We start from the raw sequence: 20,976 nt of genomic DNA, 5'->3' as shown, positions 1-20,976 counted from the left end.
ATAATTAGATGGTCAATAGAAGCCTGCACTAGTAATTCTAAAACGAACTCCACACATTTCATATCTCTTGTCTTCTGTGAAAGAAACACAAGTCGGAGGCAGCAGCAGCATATCCTTATCACAAAATAAAACACTTATTTTATCTCTTACTTTTTGAACTCCACAAGTTCAGTATTTATATTTATATCTACTTATTAGGTACATAAAAGTTTATTAGTTCAACATAATGTTTCTTCCTAACACTTAATATATTTGAGCGCACATACATTATTATTGTGGCATTTATGCAGGGTTACTAATGAATTTTTATCGTTTTATAGCGATGCTCTATTTTACCTTTTAGTAAATGTTAGTAAATCAAACTTTGCTACATAACAAGGAAAGAAAACACCATCTGGCCCTCTTTATTTATTGGATTTACTGAGTTCTAATTCAATAAATTTTCAAAATAATATAAGAGAATTACATTGCAGCTTATTTCTGTCATTTTTGTGCCTTGTACTTTCATCACCTTTAAATGAATAGTTATTTGTGGGAGGGTTAGTGTATATAAATGAAGATTATGTTCAAAGTACATAAAGCTTCCAAAGAGAAACCCTTTATTTCAACACCCCCAAACCCACGTCATTCAAGTAGGTTAAAAGTGGTCATAAATAGGCAGATTTAAGCTGCTGATTCAGGTCCTTTTGCCTTCGGCAGCTTATCTTCTCATGTATAGAGACCCCTAAAATTGGCCCTGTATTCCCTCACTTACTAAGAATTCATCCAGCCCCTTCTTAAAGCTATATAATGTAACAGCCAGCACAACTGATTCGGGGAGGGAATTCCACAACTTCACAGCTGAATTAGTTGAATTAAAGGAAAAAAATATCAATTTCTCAGCACACTAAAATATTTGTAGGTGAAAAGACATGAAATGAAGAGATTTACATTGTGGGCGAAACTATATCTTAGCTATGCATATACAGTATATAGTAATAATATAGTTTCAACATAACTTACTATGTTACTATGTAAAAAAGAGGAGGAAGTCTGAAAAGTGTCCCTAAAGGAAAAAGGTGGGCTTTTATCAAAGAAATATATGATTTATTTAAAGTCTTTTTTTTTTTTTACTGCAAACAGATTGAAAACACAGGCCTAATGTGATCTTTCGGCGGTGCTATTAAAAGCCCATGGTGTTTTGATATCTCAAAGAGCAAAAATGACTTCTGCATTATTCAGCAGCACAACACCTTATTATGGTGACCAGCTAATTATAGAAAGAAACATTCAAATACTTACGTCCCCTGTTTGATCTATGAGTGAACTTATGAGAACACTGTATCATATGAACATTTTACATGGTATCATAAATACAGCCCTCATACCAGAGAGGTGCTGTGAAAACTGTTTACCACATGGAAACGTGGATGCACTTTTATAATAATTGCCTTCAGAGTGTAGGCCCATATCCCTGATGGGTAATTCTTCAAACTGCAATTACCACTGGAACTGATGGCAGATACTTTAATAAAAGAAAGCTTGCCTGTTTGTAACTTTAAAATTTATTTTACTTGTGTCTCTTAAAAGCATATCTGAAATGCTGTAACCTCATACTTTTCATATCTTCCCTACATAGATTGATTTTAGTAAGTGCTGCTAAACATTTTAGTGAAGCCCCCTAAGCCTACATGTGGTTGACCTGTCATGAAGATTAATGGCAATAATTGCATCTCTCACACATAGGCTGAAAGTGGAGCAAGGCCTGCTTAAATGGCCAGCACCACCAAAGACAGATTTTTTTGAGATAAATAAACACTGGGGCAGATTTATTAAGCACTGGTAATTTTCATTGAGCAATAATGATGATGACCAGGAAAAAAGTACAGATCGGCTCAGATATAAGAAGTTCTTTTCCAAGGCAGTAACTGTGGAATCCAGAGGGATTCCTAGCTGGTTGACATTTTTTTTCTGAGATTTTAAAGCTTTTCTGGCTGTCAGGAGAGTGTTTATTGAATTTATACATTTATCAAAGTACTTACCACTATGATCAATGTGTCAATTCACAAGGATTTGTTCAACTGCTTTTGCTCACAAGCCACTTTAATTATTGACTGCCATTGACTGATGGTAGTTTTAAGAATCAATAGCTTTTGACTGAAGAAGAGTCCTGTTATACCTACCTTTTGTTTTTATAAACCTGCTTTAGGTCATTTTAAGGGCCCATCAATTTTCAGCTTGTATTTTTCATGTTGAAAAATAGTGGGGCCTGTAACAGTGACACACAGACTGAAGGCCAGTTAGGGTGAACTTGGGGAGAGTGTCTATGTACTTCCCTAGATACTCCTGGAATTGTAAAAATCCAATGGATTCCAAGCAGTTCAAATTGTTTTTGTTTTATCAAAAATTTGGAAAGTTCTATCATATTGGCCCATTTATGAAATATGATATCTGTGTCAATTTTTTAGAATGTGCTTGGCTGCTTGGAGCAGTTTTATGTCATTTTGCTCTGTGGGATGGTATGGCTCAGCATTGTCATTTCTGTATCCATTTAACATAATTATAAAGCTAGCAGATAGAAATGTCCTTAAATTTTGAAACCTCAAAATGGATGTTATCCGCTTCAAAGAATACAGTGCTGTGGAATATGTTGGCGCTTTATAAATAAATGTTAATAATAATAATAATAATAATAAAGACTAGATGCTGATATCCTGTAAAAAGCCCAGATTGCAGACTACAGACAAATAACTACTAGCCTGAAAATTCTCATGTTGGCAATAAATGTACCATTAAGACATTTTTGGTTGGTTGCTTCTCTTACCAGCCTCAGATATTTACCAGCTTTAGTCTCAAGCAAGCATTAAATGGACTGAACACTGAGAAATTACCAGCTATGGGGCCAAGTACACTTCAAGTGTCAGCTGAGGCACAAATGGCAGCTCTGGTATACAGTTACTACCATACATCCCAGCAGGAAAAACCCAGTAGATAGGGGTACAGATGTTCACAGGGTCTGCTGTATGGTTACATCCTTTACCCCTTGCCATTCACTACTAATGGTTGGGCACAAACACATGTATATGGTAGGGGTGCAGACTGATGACAGATGAAGATGTGCAGATGGGGTGGGAAGTGGGGCTCGGACATCATTTTTTTGTAGATGAGAGGGCTGTCCCAGTAAGATTAAATCACTGAATAGAAACAACTGTTTTAAGTAAATAAAATAAGGTTAAGTAGCAAAAAGTAGCAAAAGTTGCTATTTTAGTAATGTATAGCAAGCCCCTATTGGTTTATGGGCAGAAATCCTTTTAAGTGTATACTGCTTTTCTCCAGAGAATACTATTGACATCTTACATGGTCCCATGGGACAGCTGTTGTTTCTGTTTAGTTGGCACATTGAACAAGAAAAATCCCACTGTGGGAAATGTATTACCTCAACCAGACAGTTATTTATATTACAGAAAATACATTTCTGTTATATTGATGTTTAGACTGAACAGTTTATATAATCATATAGTGGTTGCATTGACCTCTAATGGGAGTCCTTTCCAGAAAAAGCTAATAAGGCAGTATAATAACAGGTTGCCTCTGGCTCCACAGAGTGAGGTCAAACAAACAGAGCCAACCATGCTAAAATATCAAACTGAGTCACATTTGGGGTTACAGCATATAATCTAGGATTTACTAACCTGTAACTCTATCCATCTGTTGAGTGGCACAGCTGTCTTGTTCAGTGCACACCCCTTTTGATTCAGTGACAGTTTAGATAGTGAATGATGGGTTCAACACACACTCAGTGAATAGAAAGGATTGCCTTTATAAAATCATGGGCCTCCTCAATGACTCCTTATGCCCTCATTTTCATTACTCCCTTTCTACACACAATAGCTAGCATCATACAGGGTAATGTCAAGGTGATGTTAAAAGGTACAATGTTTGCTACAGGTCTAGTTACCTGTAGTGATCACTTCCCAGGTACTATCCTTTTAGTCAGCTATTGAAAAGTAAACATCTGGTTGCTATGAGTTAATAAACCTTCACTTTTTACATTACATTTTTCCATCAGGATCATCTAATTAGCTAGGTAAAGCTCACAGAAAAAAAACAAAGTAGATTTGTCTGATTTATAGTTAATGCAACGTTTATTACAGCAGAAATCTATTGCTGCATTAAGAAGTTAACACTACTTTTATAGTTTGGTTGCGTTTAAGAAACGTCTACTTCAATCAAGTCATGTAGAAAAATGTGCTTTGACATCTAGTTTTGTCAAAACCAGCCTTCTGAGTGGCACCATAATGAATGTTGTGCAGAAATTACTACTGCATTGCATTGATCTAGACTCCTACATACCTGTCCATAGAAGTCATAAAGCATTATGTTAACAGTAAAGTAATATATTGTTTTTCACTATAAATTCCAGCATATGATCCTTTAGTAAACTATCAGAAACACAGAATAGCAACCATAAAATAAAAAAAGTATGCCTGTCTTTTTGTTTTCTCCAAAGCAGTGCAAGATTCCAGTTTGGGGCGCCCAAAGGCCACCCTATTCTCCACATCCGCCCCAGGATTGTGCACATGCGCATCCTTTCTGTTCAGCTTACATATAGAGCACTGGGGAAAGGGAAGTTTTTTGCATGTCCCATGCCCAGTGCAACGTATGTAAGCAAATTTTACCTGTGGCTGGACGGCATGCTGCCACTAAATTTATGCCGCCCTAGACCCGGGTCCTTTCGGTCTTGCCACAAACCCGGGCCTGCTCCAAAGCATTTTTGGGGAAACAAGAATTTAATATAAGGGAATCGTGTTCATCCTTATATTTAATTCATTTGATTTTGGCATCATGCTGACCCCAACATCCTCCCTTCAGTGCCATCCTACCAACCAGAATCTCCAGAATTATTCACAATTATTTTTTTTAGTGGTGGGCAATAGAACTTTGTGACACAGAAATTAAAGGGGCAGTATTTCCACTTGATCAGTATGAGTTCAATGTTGATTGAATATGACCTGTGCTGAACATACATTTTACCTGTTCTTTAATCACAAAAATAGGGTTATTGTTAGCAGGGTCGGACTGGGGGGTGCAGGGCCCACCGGGGCTCCCACCCCAGCCGCGTCCCCTAACCCCCCCAAGGGCCCCCCTAACCCCCCCGAAGGGCCCCCGCCTGACGTCCTCCCCGAGCGCGTATAAATTGAACGTGTCGGGGAGGAACAGTCAGTAGCGGGGAGCGCCGGCAAAGGTCGGACTGGGCCGCTGGGGCCCACTAGGGCCGGGGCCCACCGGGATTTTTCCCGGTGTCCCGGCGGCCCAGTCCGACCCTGATTGTTAGTTCTTGAGTTAAACAGGGAGACAAAATCTACTCCATGTTTGCTTCTTGCATGGTAGATAATCATCTACTGTCAGGCCCAGGCTTTAGTCATTGAATTCATTTTGGAAAGAGGGTATACTACTTTTTTTAAACCTTAGGGCTTAGTTTTTTTTATATTAAAAGCAAATACAAATGCCTTATTGCTCTTAAAGGAGAAGGAAAGGCTAATAAAGAGTTAATCTCAAGCTTTAGGCATACCTTCAGTTCTCTCAATAGTGCCCTAAAGTCTCCCCATATTTCACCTGTTCAGATGATCAGAAACCAAACAGGAAGAGAAAAAACGCTGAGCTGTGTAAAGAAAGTTCCCATAATGCCTTGCTCCTGCACCGAGACCCAGACCAGTGTACATGCTCAGTTTGTAAGACTATGAGGCAGTTTCCTGCTGATTGGCTCAGATCCACATTCCTAAAGGGGGGGAGTGAGTTCTTAGCATTCTTGAGGGAGCAGGAGAGGGGAGAGAGGAGAGAGCTGCGTGTCTCTGGCAGAGGAAAACAGACACAACAAATCTTTTGACAGAGAACTCTGTTTCTGTGAGTGCTTATGGCTGTATTTACATAGACCTTTCTGATAAAGCTTACTTAGTTTTTACCTTTCTTTCTCCTTTAAGATTACAGTGCAACTGCCCCGATTTTTGCAGGACAGTCCTGATTTTTACAGCTCAGCCCATGGTCCTGGAGTCTTACTGAAAAGTCCTCATTTCCCTTTGATCACCTGCACTGAATGATAAAATAGATACAAGGTTTCTCAAACTTAATTAAATAATTAAGCTTTTGGCAGAGAGCCCAGCAAACCTAATATGCAACTCCTGCACTTAGATGCTATTGTAACTAATAAACTAAAAAGGTCTCTTGGGAGAAATGAGACTTGCAACTGAAAGGGCAATTTCACCTTTTTGTTTAGCAAAACTGTAATTATACATAAAACAAGACCCCAAACCCATAGAAATTTGTTCAAATAACCTTCTAAATTTTGTAAAAATGGGAGTGGTATTTACGGGGTAATGTCTTTTTGTCCACTGTTGCATTTTTCAAATGTTGGGAGGTATGCATGTAGGTGGACAATTATTTCTCATACTGCATGTTCCTGTGTTGAATGATATTAATGATGATGTCATACAGTAATGTCCATGGAGTCCTTGGGCAGATTGGGAGTCATAACAATCTTGGACAGCTACAATTTTCTTGATATGTTCCTTCTCTTTTTTTAGCACTATTATTTATGCTGCTTTCAGTGTAGTTTATGCTTATATTATATATTGTTGTCCCAGGACTATTACCACACTAGAAATTATGCAATTTGCACCCAATTTGCAAAAAAGGAACTTGCACAGATGCAAAACAGCCTCTGCATTAATAAATAGCACATGTTATTTTCAGTACTGCATTCATATAAAGGGCACAATGGATGTACGGGAACAGGGTTCCTGTGGCGCTGTTGTGGAATACCAGTTTATCAATTTTCATTCAAATCACACTTTACTGTGGCCATTTCTCTTACCCATAATTGCTCTGACTGCAGCTTGGGTTGCCACCTATTATGCTTCATGCCAACATTACTAATAGACAAGAAAGATAAAAATATAGGAAGGCTGCATTTTTTTTCCCAGAAAAGGTGGCAACCCTAACTGCTGCAGCCTTCTACTGTCAGGGTGTCTGAGTTATGGCATGTCAATGCCTGTTACATTTTACACAAATAACAGCACAGCTTTCTTTATCCATGGAAATTCATCAGTTTTACAACCTTTTGGATCCACTGTCAGGAAACTGATGGCAAACAAAAAAATAATATAATAAAATGCCAGATAATACTACACGTATAATGATATTCTACAATTCTTTTAGTGTAATAACATATACCAGAACAGGATAAGATGTCACAAATTTGTAATATCCTCAGTATACTAGTCTTATGATTAACACATCATGTTCCCTACTATAAATCAGCTGTTATTATGCTTCTCTTCAACAGTGTGTGTGTATATATACGACAATAAGCTGTATTTTAGCAGATGTTTGTGAAAAATATTTTGCTGAGAAATACACAAATGCTTTAGACAAGAGTGGAGAAAAACAGTCCGTGGTATTTGTTGTCTTTAAAAAGAAATGGTGAAAAAGCTACAGAATCTCACTTGCATAACACTTCTTTTGCCCAAAAGCCTCCCAAATGTGGTTTGGAGGTATTAAGTTATTGATGCCTCTACCCTTAATAGGTACTGAAAGCAAGTACCCTTTATATGTGCCCTATAATGTTTCTCAGACCAGGCTATGAGTAAACTTGGAAGTTTGTTGCTTTTCCTCTGCCTTATCTGACACCAGACGCCCCATATTTTGTATTAGACTCACTTCACTTGATAAAAACAAATGTTTAATGAATCTTTCAGCAAAAGTAGATTCTTTTTTAGAGAAGCAATGTGAACTCTGCAAAAAATACGGTTATGTTCTATTTATATGTGATCTGTTTTCTCTTTATTTTGCTCATTACTTTGGCCCCACAGAGTTTGTGAACTGTTTAATTTGGTTTAAGCTCTATTTAGGATATTTTTGCATCTAAATCAGCAATGTTAGAAGCTCATTAGGGCTCATTTAAGACCTCATCTGCAGTTGTGAACACTCAAAAATGGGCGCAGTTGTTGCTTGTATTGATAGAAATTCTGCAAGGACAGAATCACAATGAAGCTGAATGTTGTTCATCACTGGCTACTATTCTCAGAGTTTGTTGGCATATTATTGCACATCCCTAGCTAGTATGCTGGTACCAGCTAAATACTGTTTTGTATTTTGTTGATGCTTTCATCAGAGTTTATACAAACTACTTTTTAGTTTGTTGATGAACAACGATGCATTTATTATTTGAACTTCAACTATGTAACCTATAGAAAACCATTTATATATTGAAACTTTTCCAAGCATTATCTGTTTTCATTAAGAATAAATACAATTATTGGTATCAGAGGTTCTCACAAGGTAACTTTTTTTTTGTCCAGCACCTATTGCAGCAGGAACAGGTCCCAATTTCTCCATTTCTGAATTGGATAGTTCGTCATACTACAGCATGAGCCCAGGAGCAATGAGGAGGTCACTGCCCAGCACGTCCTCTACTAGGTAATGAAATATATTAATTGCATAATAAATATAGGTATATTAGGTTATGTTCCCTGTAATACATAGAATTCATATGTCATTCATTTATTAGCTGAGACTATAACTGTGCAAGATTAAAAAAAAAAAGTTATCTAGTATAAATAATAAATGGCAAAATGTGGTCAGTGGTCCAATCATTTCAGCTTCTCTTTGCTTTTTTTCTGAAAGTTCCACAAAGCGCCTCAAATCTGTAGAGGATGAGATGGACAGTCCTGGTGAAGAGCCATTTTATTCAAGCCAAGGACGTTCCCCGGGAAGTGGAAGTCAGTCAAGTGGATGGCATGATGTGGAGCCAGGTAATGATCTGCACTTAAGTGGGACATGTGGATCCTCATTATTAGATCTATTACTTGTTTGATGCAGCTTTTTGCCGTTTTCAACTTTCAGTCAAAAATAGGCTTCAGTGTTCTAATTAAGCAATTGGTGTGTTTTTGTGTTGGAGAGAAGCCAGTCAGGGGCTTATGTAACATTGGCATTATGGCTGCTAGTCCAATTAAAAATCATGCTATTGTGCAGTTTAAACTGTTAAAATAATGAGCATCTTATCATATATGACCTAAGTTCAAGCTTAAGAACTTATGGAACTTAAGTCTCTCAATGTTTTCCATTATTTAAAATGATTACTATAACTTACAGAAAACAGCAAATGTTTTGTTCTGTAACACCCAAGATGGAAAAGGTGGGTTCCAAAGCTCTTTTTAGTAAAGGGGTGCTATTAAATGTCTTTCAGCAATGGCATTTTGTTTTATGTATTTGTAAATAGTACTGTGGAGTTTCATGTTACTTAAGATTCTAGTTTATAACATTAATTACTTTACCATAGTTTGAGTTTACCTGCCTTTTTTTAGCTTTCTTATCTTTAGTATTTTTTAATGGACAGGACTTCTGATTGGTCTAGTTTATATAAGGCATTCTGGTTGCCATCATACTAAATCAAAATGTTTGAGGCTGGTATGCATGGCTTCACACTGTGTTGGGAAATGCTAAAAGCAGACCTTGGTTGTTTTTAGATGACAGTTGTGGGCTGGGGCTAATTATTGTGATTCCCATTGCTGTCAGTAAGTACTGAGCTGACTTGTTAGGCATTTACAATCAAACTTCTTTAGGTGATATGGCTGGAAATTCAGTGATTAAGAAGGGAAGGTGTACAGTGCTACAGTGCTAGTTCCTACTGCTTGCCTATTTATAAAACTTCAACAAGTTTCTGGCAAAGTTGAAGCATGTCATAGTACTAATGAAAATGTTGTTGGAAAAGTATTTTATTATCATTTAAATGGCTTTTAACAGATAATTAACAGGTATCAATGACTTTCTTTCGCTTTGCCAAATAGAATATCTTCCTCTTATAAGAAATTGCTGACTTTTGCCAGATCTAACCTGGTAAAGTAATATCGCAGAAATTTTAATATAAAGCATGTGTTGAATATTTTTACAAACACAGCAAAGTGGGAAAACCATTTAAACAGAAGTTACATTAATGGCATATTCTATATCGGTATAAAACATTTCTGTCAAAGCTGAACTTTTATAAAAAGGCAAAAAAGGAAGAATTGCTAATTGTTTCAATCTCTGATAATTGTTCTAAACTGCATACTTTATACGAAGGCTCTAAATATTTTTGATCTATTTTGCACATTATATGTTAGTGTCCCTTTTGGGTCCCCTGTATATATAACCTACTGAATGACAATAACTTCTGTGCGAAATAAATGATCAATACAACTAATAGTTACAAACAAAGGCCTGTATAAATGAAACAATGACACAATGCATAAAAATCAACTCTGTTGCATTCCACTTTACATACCATCTTTGGTATAAGCCTCATCATTATTTTGTTTCGGCGCCTCCCATTGCTGATCTTTTTGAACCTGGAAGAGGCACATAAGAGGATAAGAAAAATGTCAGGTAAGCAACTAAAATGGCTGTTGATCAATACCTTTTCTCAGAAAAGCAAAAAGAGATTCTCTTTATATTTAGCTTTTGTCATGTATTATTTTGGCTGAGTTTTTAAAGTCAGTCCTCAACCATTATTTCCATATAGATTTGTTTTTAGTTGCTTCTGCATTTTCTTCTAAGTTGACATACAACATTAAGCTGTTTTGACACGTTTCTTTCAGTGCCTTGCAAACTCTGCTTTACGATAAAACATATAAAAAATGCTCTTGAGGGAAACCAGTGAGTGTCCTAGTAAATAGCATTTGTTTGCACGCTGTCTTACAGCCTAGAAGTCTATTTTGTATTATGCACTTTAAGTGATTTTAAAGAAGTAGAAAATAAATTTCTCTGTCTTTACAAGGCATTACTTTCTTTAAGTATTTAAAACTTTGGCCTCTGTTGGGTGTTCTTTCTGGGTTTGCCTGTAAAGGCCATGAACAAAGGAATACAATAAAATTAATATTTGTAGTTATCATTATGTTTGCTTTTTACTGTTCACACCACATGATGTATTATATTGCATACGATTGCTTTAGGTGGTCTATATCCAATTATAAAGGCAAACAGTATATAATAGTTAACAACAACAAGTTTATTTTGTATTTGATGTGTCAGTATCTAGCAATGAATTACAATTATTAAAATACTCTTTTACTTAACTTCATACTGGCCCACAGTAATGGCTTTCCGCTACCATACCATGTTACAAAACATTTTTTACAATGACAAAAAAAGATCCTATCTTGAGTGACATAGACTGGTGTTTTTTGGCATGACAAAATGACATAATGTTTGAAACATTATGTTTAATTTCCAGTTTATATTATATAATGGTTTAACACTATACAATACTATAATATGATTGTGACAGTATTATGGTAAAATTATGACATCACTCATATATGGACAAGAATAATAGTCCTGACTATTGTTTTAAAACCGCGAGAGATGATGGTAGCACCCAGATAAAACTAACTCATATGTGGGTGGAACATACAGGATCCCAAAGCCAATGTTCTTGGTCAAACCACAGCACTGTCATGTTATAGGAAGCAACCCTACAATACCCTGAAGAAACAAGGTTAGAGCGTGGGTACTTAAGATGGGTGGGATTTATAGTGGATTGGGGTCATGTCTAAACAAAACTGTGTGGAGCTGGAACATCTTGGGATGTGCACTAAAATATTTTTGTTTTCAAATTAGAAATGTTATAATGTATGTCTTGTTATTAATAAATACTGTAACAACCACTCATAGTGAAATGGGTAATACCTAAAATTAAGCTGGAGTTTTTAATTAACAGTACTCTTTACATTTTCAGTAGTACCTGCATTTCTTTCTGTATATAATTATTATTACCACAATTGTATCACTACAGTTATCACAAGTATGAAGTCTGTATTGGAGCACAGAGATCTGTGGCTACCCCCCTGAGTACAATGCTGCCTTTGTTAGGCAGCACTGCATTCAAGTGCCAGGTGGTAAGAATAGGAATGGGCTGCAACCCCTGACACTGCGGTTTGCACCTCATCCAGTACAATGTATAGAACTGGCAAAGAAGTGCTTTTGTACCCCTTTGTGCCCTGCACTTTTCCCCCCTCTCTGTGGTAAACGATTGCTCTTGTCTCCTAATTTGATTGCAGCTTTCATAAGATAAACCATGTTTTTTCACTAAACTGAATCTGGATAAGTGTCTCTTTCCCCTGAGATTATTTTATACCATATGAAATTCTTTATGCTGCTTTCAAATGTGAACTACCTCTGTGGCATTTATAATATTTATTATTACCAAAAATAAAGCATGTTATTAGCTGAGTAATTTAGAATATTTTGCTTGTTCTAGCATTTGGATAAATAGTGAAACCTATTCAAGTTTATTCACCAAGTCAGTTACCTTTGACTTAACACTACTGTGTATTGTGACCCGGATGAAAGAAAAGATTCATAGACATCTATGGCATTTTCTTCTGAATTACCACCAAAGTTTATATTTACTCTTACATAAAGCTGTTCCTGTTAAGACCTTCCATTTCAAAAGCTGTGCATTAGTGCATTTTGTTTTATGTTTCTGTCTGCACCCATTTACATTATGTTAGTCGTTCCTGCAAATGGCTTTTTTTCCGGTCATGTATTTGATGGACTTGCAGAAAGCATATAGATGTGTATAAATGTTAGACAAATACATTTAATGAAAATTAACTCTGTTTTAAATGTAAGGTGCTTGCATATCAGATTAAAATTACATAAATGTAATGGTAGTAGATTTTGTGTTCACCATTAATCTTTGTCATCCATCCATAACTCTTCTTGAAACCGAGAGTCTGTGTGTCAGTGAAGGGATAAGCTGAAGAATGGGAATACAAGGCTAAAAGTATTTACAGAAGTAAAATGTCAGGGAGGGGCCATGCCCTCGAATGTTCAAGCAAAGCCAGCTGTGTAATTGAATATTAACATGACCTCACCAAAACACATGCTGCACCTGGATAAATAAACAGAAAGCGAAGTTACTCTGGATTTCTGAAAAGCTTGGTGTAAATTAGCAGGGTGTATAGAATGAAGGAAGAAAAGGTTTGAATATACCTGTTGAGGTTTACCTTCTAAACAGTCCTTTCTCATGTACCACATAGTCTCCAGACACATGGCAGCAGCAACAGCTTGCAGCCCTACAGAAAAGCAAACAAAGCGCTTATTTTCAAGCACCTTGTACAAAAGAAAACCAGATGGAAACTGTTCATGAAAAAGGCATTTGTTTCAAAGTCCTGGGAACAAATGTCTCAAACAATATCCTTGGTTATCAGCATAAAAGTTGAGCTAAGACTCAAGTCCCACCTGAACATGAAACCAGGCCTTCTTCTGTCATTACATTTCACAGTTGCTAATAGTGGTTGTGGTGTTTCTTAGACTCTATAAATCAAGAAAACATTTGTGTTACGTTATATTATTATAATTTTTTTTATATAGCGCCATCAATTTACAGAATTTACAGAATAGAGGGGTACAAAAGACAGAACAGTTAACATGTACATATAAACAATTCACAAAAATGGTTCGCAGTTACATTGGATGAAGATCGGAGACACTAGGGGGAGGGTCCTTCTCGCAACAGCTTACATTCTAAAAGGTATATCTTCTGGGACATATTTAAAGTTTTATTTTAATATGGTCTCTATGTCAGCTGTGTATGTGGTGACACAGTTTTGAACATTGCTGTGGGGTTCTCTGTATATTCCACTTGGGGCAGGAATTTGTATGTAATCCCTGTGACTGCAAAGGCTTTTCTGAGCATTCAAGACTGGTATGAGTGATATATATATTACTGATTTACAGTGATGCTATAAATTAAGGACTTTAATATCCTCTATTTATGTAACACCAATATTTTACATAGCACTTTATAAAGGTTGATTACCTTTAGTCCCTGCCAGAGTGGAGCATACAGTCTAATATCCCTACAACAGTCACACAATAAACACAGAAGGGTAAATTCTTAAAACTTAAAGGAGAATGCAAGTCAAAATGTAAAAAGCATACTGCCCAATAGTCCTCCTATTGTTTAGTAAAAACGCCACACTTTTGGCTCACCTAATCAAATATTTACTCAGTCACACTTACTTCACATTTTCTAGAATAGGCAGCCATCTTTAAAAAGGTATTCTCCCTTCCTTTCCCTCCTTGCTTCATATTGCACATGTGTTTCATTCCCTCCCCCCCCTCCCCTCTGCCAGATCCGCTTCTGATTGGCTGGTGGGCATGTGTAGCTCAGAAAAGGACACAGGATCAAGTTACACACATGCTCAGAGAATAGGAAGGCTGCCGCTGGCACCTACAGGAAGGACAGAGAGATTTCAGTGATGTCACTGTAGGCTTTCACACTGCTGTAGGCTGCCAGCACCATATCTCAGAGAAGCAAGCAGGGATCTGGGAATTTAGATATGCAGTAAGTACTTAAAAAGAATGCCTTTAGACTTACTTTTAATTTATATTAACCTTTCATTGTCCTTTAAAGGAGAAGGAAAGGCTAAGTCACTTGGGGGTGCTAAAATGTTAGGCACCCCCAAGTGACTTTAATCGCTTACCTTGTACCCCGGGCTGGTGCCCCTGTTAGGAGAAAACAGCACCAGCCTGGGGTACCTGGAGCGATGCGCTTTCTCCTTCCGGCTTTGTTTCGCTGCGACTACACAATAGGCGCATGCGCAGTAGAGTGAAACACTGACTTCTCTGTTAAAGTTCGGCTTTTCACTCTACTGCGCATGAAGACGGAAGGAGGAAGCGCTTCAGGTACCCCAGGCTGATGTTGTTCTCTCTGAACAGGGGCACCAGCCCGGGGGAAAAGGTATGTGATTCAAGTCACTTGGGGGTGCCTAACATTTTGGCACCCCCAAGTGACTTTGCCTTTCCTTCTCCTTTAATGAATGACTCTTGAAGGGGTTTATAAATAGTGTGGAGAAATTAGCTTAAGTGAGGAAGTGCAGTTAGTGCACTCTTTATGGAAAAGGGACACAATATTTCTGTGACTCAGCCGGGTAGCATTTGTATTTTTTTCTTCATACAGCATAAACCATCACATCATTCTCTAGATGCATTTAAAGACTTCATATTGGCAATAAGTATACATTACAACAGGGGTGATTCTGCACTCCTAGATGCCCGAGACAGGCTTTTCAGTGATGCTCGTTCTCCTCCCCTCTTGCACAAGCTTAACTTTTCTGCATGGGAAGAGTGGGGATGCAGAGACTGCAGTTGCTATCTCTGGACTAGGAGAACCAAATTTCCAGTTAAAAAATATTCAGCTGTAATGATATACTTTGTAACTTACTGCCCACTGCTATACAGGGTTTTCACTCTCAAACACAAAGTACATCTTAATGCAACCAGACACACTTTACAAAACACAGTCTTTTCCATCAGCACTTATAACAAGACACTTTCTTTATCATATTTATACTTTAATTAGAATAGCAACTGCAGCTAAAGGCTCCCCCAGAGCATCTGGTCTACTCTCAGAGGCATAAGTCAGAGACCATCGCATGTCCTTTTCTCACACATAGGACAGAGGTGAAAGAGAGCCTTCTGCTACCTAGACAGAGGTCAGAGAGCACTGGGCTGTGCACCACACCTCTTTAATATGCAGCAGCCTGGCATTTAGATGCTACCTTAGTGAAAGAGCACTTTGGCCATGTTAACCATAGGAATTCTCAAAAAATTTTCTTTTATACATTTGTATATTTTACTGTACAATAGCCGTCTCTGGGTTGGGCGAGTTTGGCCCAACATCCGCACATGTCTGGTGGGTCACGAGTGGGTTGAGAATGAACTTCTTCTTCTGCCCACCCTGCCTGCATCCTTACAATTCCCTGATTCCATGTCTAACAGCATGTATTTGTAGGTGCATGTAAAATCCATGTGTTAAATGAGTACCTTATAGAGGCACATTAAAAACGTACACTGATAGACATTAACTCAACTATAGTATCTTCTGTATACTATGATTATTTGGTTTTATCAAACAAGGCCATGATTGGTAACATGCTTTGGGAAGATAGTGGGAAGAGATGGGGATTTTGGAAGAGAGACCAAACTATACATAGTTGTCCAACTGGAGTTCCATGAATGTGACCCTCCAAGGTAATTGTATAGCCCTATAATTAACTCTATTTGTGGACTTTAAAAACCCTGTGGTATGATAGAATTGTTTTCATCTAATCTGGCCCATCAAAGTTAATTAGCCCACTACATGTAAAAATTTGCCCAGCACTACAGAAAATTCATACTCTGCAAGAGTAAAGGTGGCCATACACGCACCGATAATATTGTACGAAACCTCGTTTCGTACGATATTCGGTGCGTGTATGGTATGTCGGCGAGTCGACCGATATCGCAGGAAGCTGCTGATATCGGCCGACTCGCCGATCGGACCAGTTTGAAAATTTTGATCGGGCGCCATAGAAGGAGCCTGACCAAAATCTCCCTTCAGCACTGAATCAGCAGAAGGAGGTATAAATCCTATTGTTTCTACCTCCTTACCTGCCGATTCAGCCCTGAATGGTGTGTGGTGGATCTGACGATGTTTCGTGCAACCGATGGTCGCACGAAACATCGTCAGATCGCCACGTGTATGGCCAGCTTTAGAAACAACCCCAGGAATGAAAATATGTAGGAGCAGCATGTTATGAATTCTTCCATTATGTCCTTTTGCCTTCATCATTATGCCGAGCTATATAATTGCATTAACTCTTGATTCCATCCAGTATATTGTTATATATCACATAAATATATTTGTTGGATAGGACCCAAAGCAAACTTTTACTTTACTTTTTACTTTTACTTTAACTTAACTCTGAGTAGCAATATTTTTTTTTCTAAAAACAAACAGTTTTCTAAAAACAAACCCTGTTCAGTTTTCTGAAACAGTTGGAGAGACGGAGCAAAAGTTAAACCTTTTGTTTGCTTAACCTAGTCTTAGGAAATGATGCAGAACATGTTAGTCATACCACAAGATAAGATATCCCATTAAAAATATTTTGCATGATATGGCAAGAGTTAAGAAAACAGTACAGTTTTCACTAATTAAGCTGGTAAGCCTGAAAGTGCTGTCACTGAACTGTCAGCTGGAGTGACATTAAGCAGAACCTCTTTGCTAATTTGGGCCAGATAAATGTATAATGCAATAAGACATACATTGTCCCTCTGAATGTGGTAACAGTCATGAAGCAGAACTTAACACAGAAAGTCTTTTCTGATATATGATATCATTATTGTAAGAGACATTTTGTCAAGGCACTTTACCTAGTAATGTGTGCTGTGAGACAACCACGGTCCTGTCAATAGGTCTCTTGGGGCTGATTGATTTAAATGCATTCTGTAGGTAAAACAAATGATTTACAGGACCGAGCACTGTAATGCCATTCTGCTTTCTCTATAGAAATCCATATTTTGCTATTAAATTATGTAAACAAGATTTTCTAAAGTGTATTGCACCCTAATATATCATATAAGATTTATTAGACGCCGTAAGATGATAAAAACTTTTATTCTTAATAGAAGACGGTGGTTCCCTTTAATACAAAAAGATATGTTTATCTTAACAAAAGGCAAGTGTATGATTGCTTTCCACAAACCTAATAGGGGCCTCAACCCAAAGACTATTTGTTAGGTAGTAAAAAAAATTGTAATTCTATGCCACTTTACAATATTTATTCATTACAAGTCTGCAAATTTATTCGTAAATGTGTTTTCTATTAAAAGCAGAATCTGTCTGGCTGTTAACATTTTCTGCACTCCTGGCTCTGACTCCTGAAACAGTGTTGCAAGCCAGCCAATGAAAGCTGATTAGAAGACCTTGAGGAAAACTGACTCCTGTTAACATTGTTTAACAAGTCAGACACAGAGAACAGAAAGAAAAAACTAGTACTGCTTTTACCTGCCATTACATTTACAAGTAACTTTAAAAAACATAGACTTTTATAATAAATGTATTTTATGTATATTATATGTATATTTTATGTATTTTCTTTAATTATGCAAGAAATTGGTTTTGGGTAAAGGGCTCCCATTAAGGATAATGACACACAGCCCCATCATTTTTACTAGTACTCATCCCCCATATAAAGTGAATAAGAAGACACTGTGTTCCTGCCTTGTCCCAACTTGTGACAAGTGAATACTGCAAGACCTCTAAGCATATAAATAACACAAATCTTCAATTAATTGAGACATTTGAAATTGCACTCTGTACCCTCTGAGTCATGGGTTACACCCACCCACACAAAATTCACCTAAATCTCACCCGCTTTCTACCCATTTAGGGTCTTCTGATCATGACTGTCCCATCTAAGTAGAAAAAGTTGCCAGGTCTTATCCTATAGATGAAACAATAGCAGTTTTATTCCATGACTGAACAGCCAATTTTTTTCCATGATCTGTGTACCATACTTCAAAGTTAAAGATTTACATATATCATTTCCATGTATGTACGTACGTAACCCTTTAACTAAACTATAAGTTTTGCAAAGGAAAAAAAAGTAGAGAGGGAAGGTGGACTGTGAATGCTGTTATCTTTAACAGACGTTCAGCTACATTATCCCTCTTCTACTCTATGGATAAAAGGACTTTCAAGGAGAGAAATGGGGGTTTAGTCAGAGATGACAGGCAACTTACATTAAGTAACAAGCTGAGGTCAAATCAGTTTATTTGTTGAGAGGAGGAGAGTGCAAAGATGAGAATTCAAAAGCTTTGCCATAATAAGGTTTAGGGAGAAATTGCTGACTTTGCTGAGCAGTGATTCCAGCTGACAGGACCTTTTCTAGTGTTCATTACTTCATTTTACAGTTCAAGTTGTCTTGAAAATATATACTTTTATGTGTGTATTACATTTTTGGTGACTCTGTTAATTACATCTTCCTTTAGTTTTCATTTACAAATTGAGGCTTTTTCATTTATATTAAGTTAAATATCGACATACCTTATGAAATCTATAGCATCAAGCAGTTACAGTGGGTTTTATGTTTTTTGGAGTTGACACTTGTAATTTTGTGTAGAATAAGGGTTTGCACACAAGATTGTGTGCAAACCCTTTTTCTATTTAAAATTATTGTCCTTGGTACCTTATATGGGGGTACAATTTTTGTACCAAATACCTATATTGTATCTTTGACTGTGAGGTGAGTGCCCTCCATTTATCTATATTTATTTCATGTAATTTTGTGACCAGAAAAATTAGTAAGATCTAAAATATCCATCTATTTAGATATGATTTTCACTTGCCCAGAACTAAACTCATATTTTGACCCAGACTTTGGATAGCTGGAGAGTCAGCACAGGGCCAGCTTGAATGCTTTGTCAGTTTCATGGAAGAGCAAATTTTTCACATACATATCTTCCTGTGTTTCCATCTTTATTGTCACATATTCGGGAAATATTAAAAACAAATACATACTGTTTGTTCCTTCAATGTTAGTTCTAAATTTAAATGTATTTACTGTAAGTGTGAACCATACCAAACTATAAAAAAGCCTTTGCAGTGGTTATGATTCAGCCTTTCAGTGATAGCTTACATCTTCATGATCCCAGTGAGCTATTTTTATACTTTAAAGTAGATCTAATTTAATTTTTAAGAACGAACATGATTTATTAAGCCTATATTTGTTAATTGCAACATTTCTAGGCATGCAGTCATGAGGCATGATGTGTGAAAAAAAGACCTTTTTATTTTACCTTAATAAAGACAGGAAATTAAATAAAATGTTGTAAATGCAGAGGTAAAAATGTAAATCACTTGACATATCTTGACATTTTTAAGGTAAATATATTTCTAACTAAATGATGTTCTAACAGCGATATTGTCCTACATTGTCTGCTTACTGTCTCTCTTGAGATATTTACTTCTTCATTTATTATATCAGAATCAGCAAAGCTTTTGTGGCACACACTGTAGCTGGAAGAGAGGAACGTATGCTAAATTCCTTCCTCAAGTTTGATATATGCATCCCATATATTATTGAATTTCTGGGTTCCTTCAAATATAAAAGCTTTTGTAAGCACAAGTCTTTTGAAGTTTTTTGTCTGGTATACAGGCGTTGGTTGTCTTTAAAAAATATATATAATCAATATACATAGTTACAAGTTAATCCACCTCTTCCCCCTTGCATGTTGGCACCCTACTTGGCCTGGCTAACTGCCTTAAAGATGGTCAGGTGAAACCACCACTTTTACCTTACTAAAAAATTCTATTTACATTTCAGATGTAATATGGTATTGCTTCTTCTGGTGTTTGGTTTGGTCCAACCAAATACTCTGTGCTATATCAGATAGAAACCAGGATCCTTGAAGTTATAATATGGAAGATTGCAGCCTCCTCAATAAGTCTGGTCTTGGTTTTAGTTTTTAATCAGATGTCTACTCTACTAAAAAACAACGAAAATACATAAATAAGATGTTCATTTTTTTGTCAGACTCACTTAAGAAGCTCTTGTGAAACCAAAATATATTTCAGAAGATATGGGGAACTTGGATAGAATAACTTACATATAAACTAGAACAAGCGCTAACATTCGTTTTTCTATTCTCATATTAGTAGTTTTAAGTGGTATAATTAATTCTGGTCTACTCCCACTCTTCCTTTACTCTTTACTTCCTTTGTTGAAGCTTAATAAAAATGAACCTAAAAAAATGAACCACAGTACAATGCAGTGAATGTCTTGCCAAAACCAGTAGTGAAAGATTCTCTCACTGGTACCTTAGGGACCAGATGGTAGGCAGCAGTCAGGCCAAGTTGACAGATCACACTGGGTAGAGCCAGTCACAATAAATGCATAATACACAATTCCAAAACTATAATAATCTTCCAGATTATTTTTTCTGAAACTTTTGTTTCATTTATTTAATCATTTTACAAATCAAAAGCTTTTTGTTCAGTATAAGGATAAAGTATCCTTCATTTTTAAACGCAACTTATACAATTATACACAAGTAGGGATACAAAAGTAAGGAATCTATAAGACAGGCATCTGCTATCCATAACTGTGAAATGTGACATTACTATTTACC

General features: G+C 36.8%; 1 protein-coding gene across 5 annotated transcripts in view; it reads left to right on the top strand.

Annotated features, from left to right (window-relative positions):
• Positions 1 to 20,976, top strand: part of nfia (nuclear factor I/A) — a 246,950-nt gene that overhangs the window by 161,434 nt on the left and 64,540 nt on the right. For all 5 annotated transcript variants that reach the window (XM_031900900.1, XM_004913948.4, XM_002931611.5 and 2 more), the window contains exons 5-6: positions 8,337 to 8,454; positions 8,662 to 8,789. In XM_031900900.1, coding sequence (XP_031756760.1) covers positions 8,337 to 8,454; positions 8,662 to 8,789 — 246 coding nt within the window. The remainder of the gene's footprint in view (positions 1 to 8,336; positions 8,455 to 8,661; positions 8,790 to 20,976) is intronic.

Source organism: Xenopus tropicalis, chromosome 4 (genome assembly GCF_000004195.4).
Source record: "Xenopus tropicalis strain Nigerian chromosome 4, UCB_Xtro_10.0, whole genome shotgun sequence".
NCBI classification, from domain to species: Eukaryota; Metazoa; Chordata; class Amphibia; order Anura; family Pipidae; genus Xenopus; species Xenopus tropicalis.
Note: the sequence above shows the minus strand (reverse complement) of the source record. Positions and strands in the feature narration are given on the sequence as shown.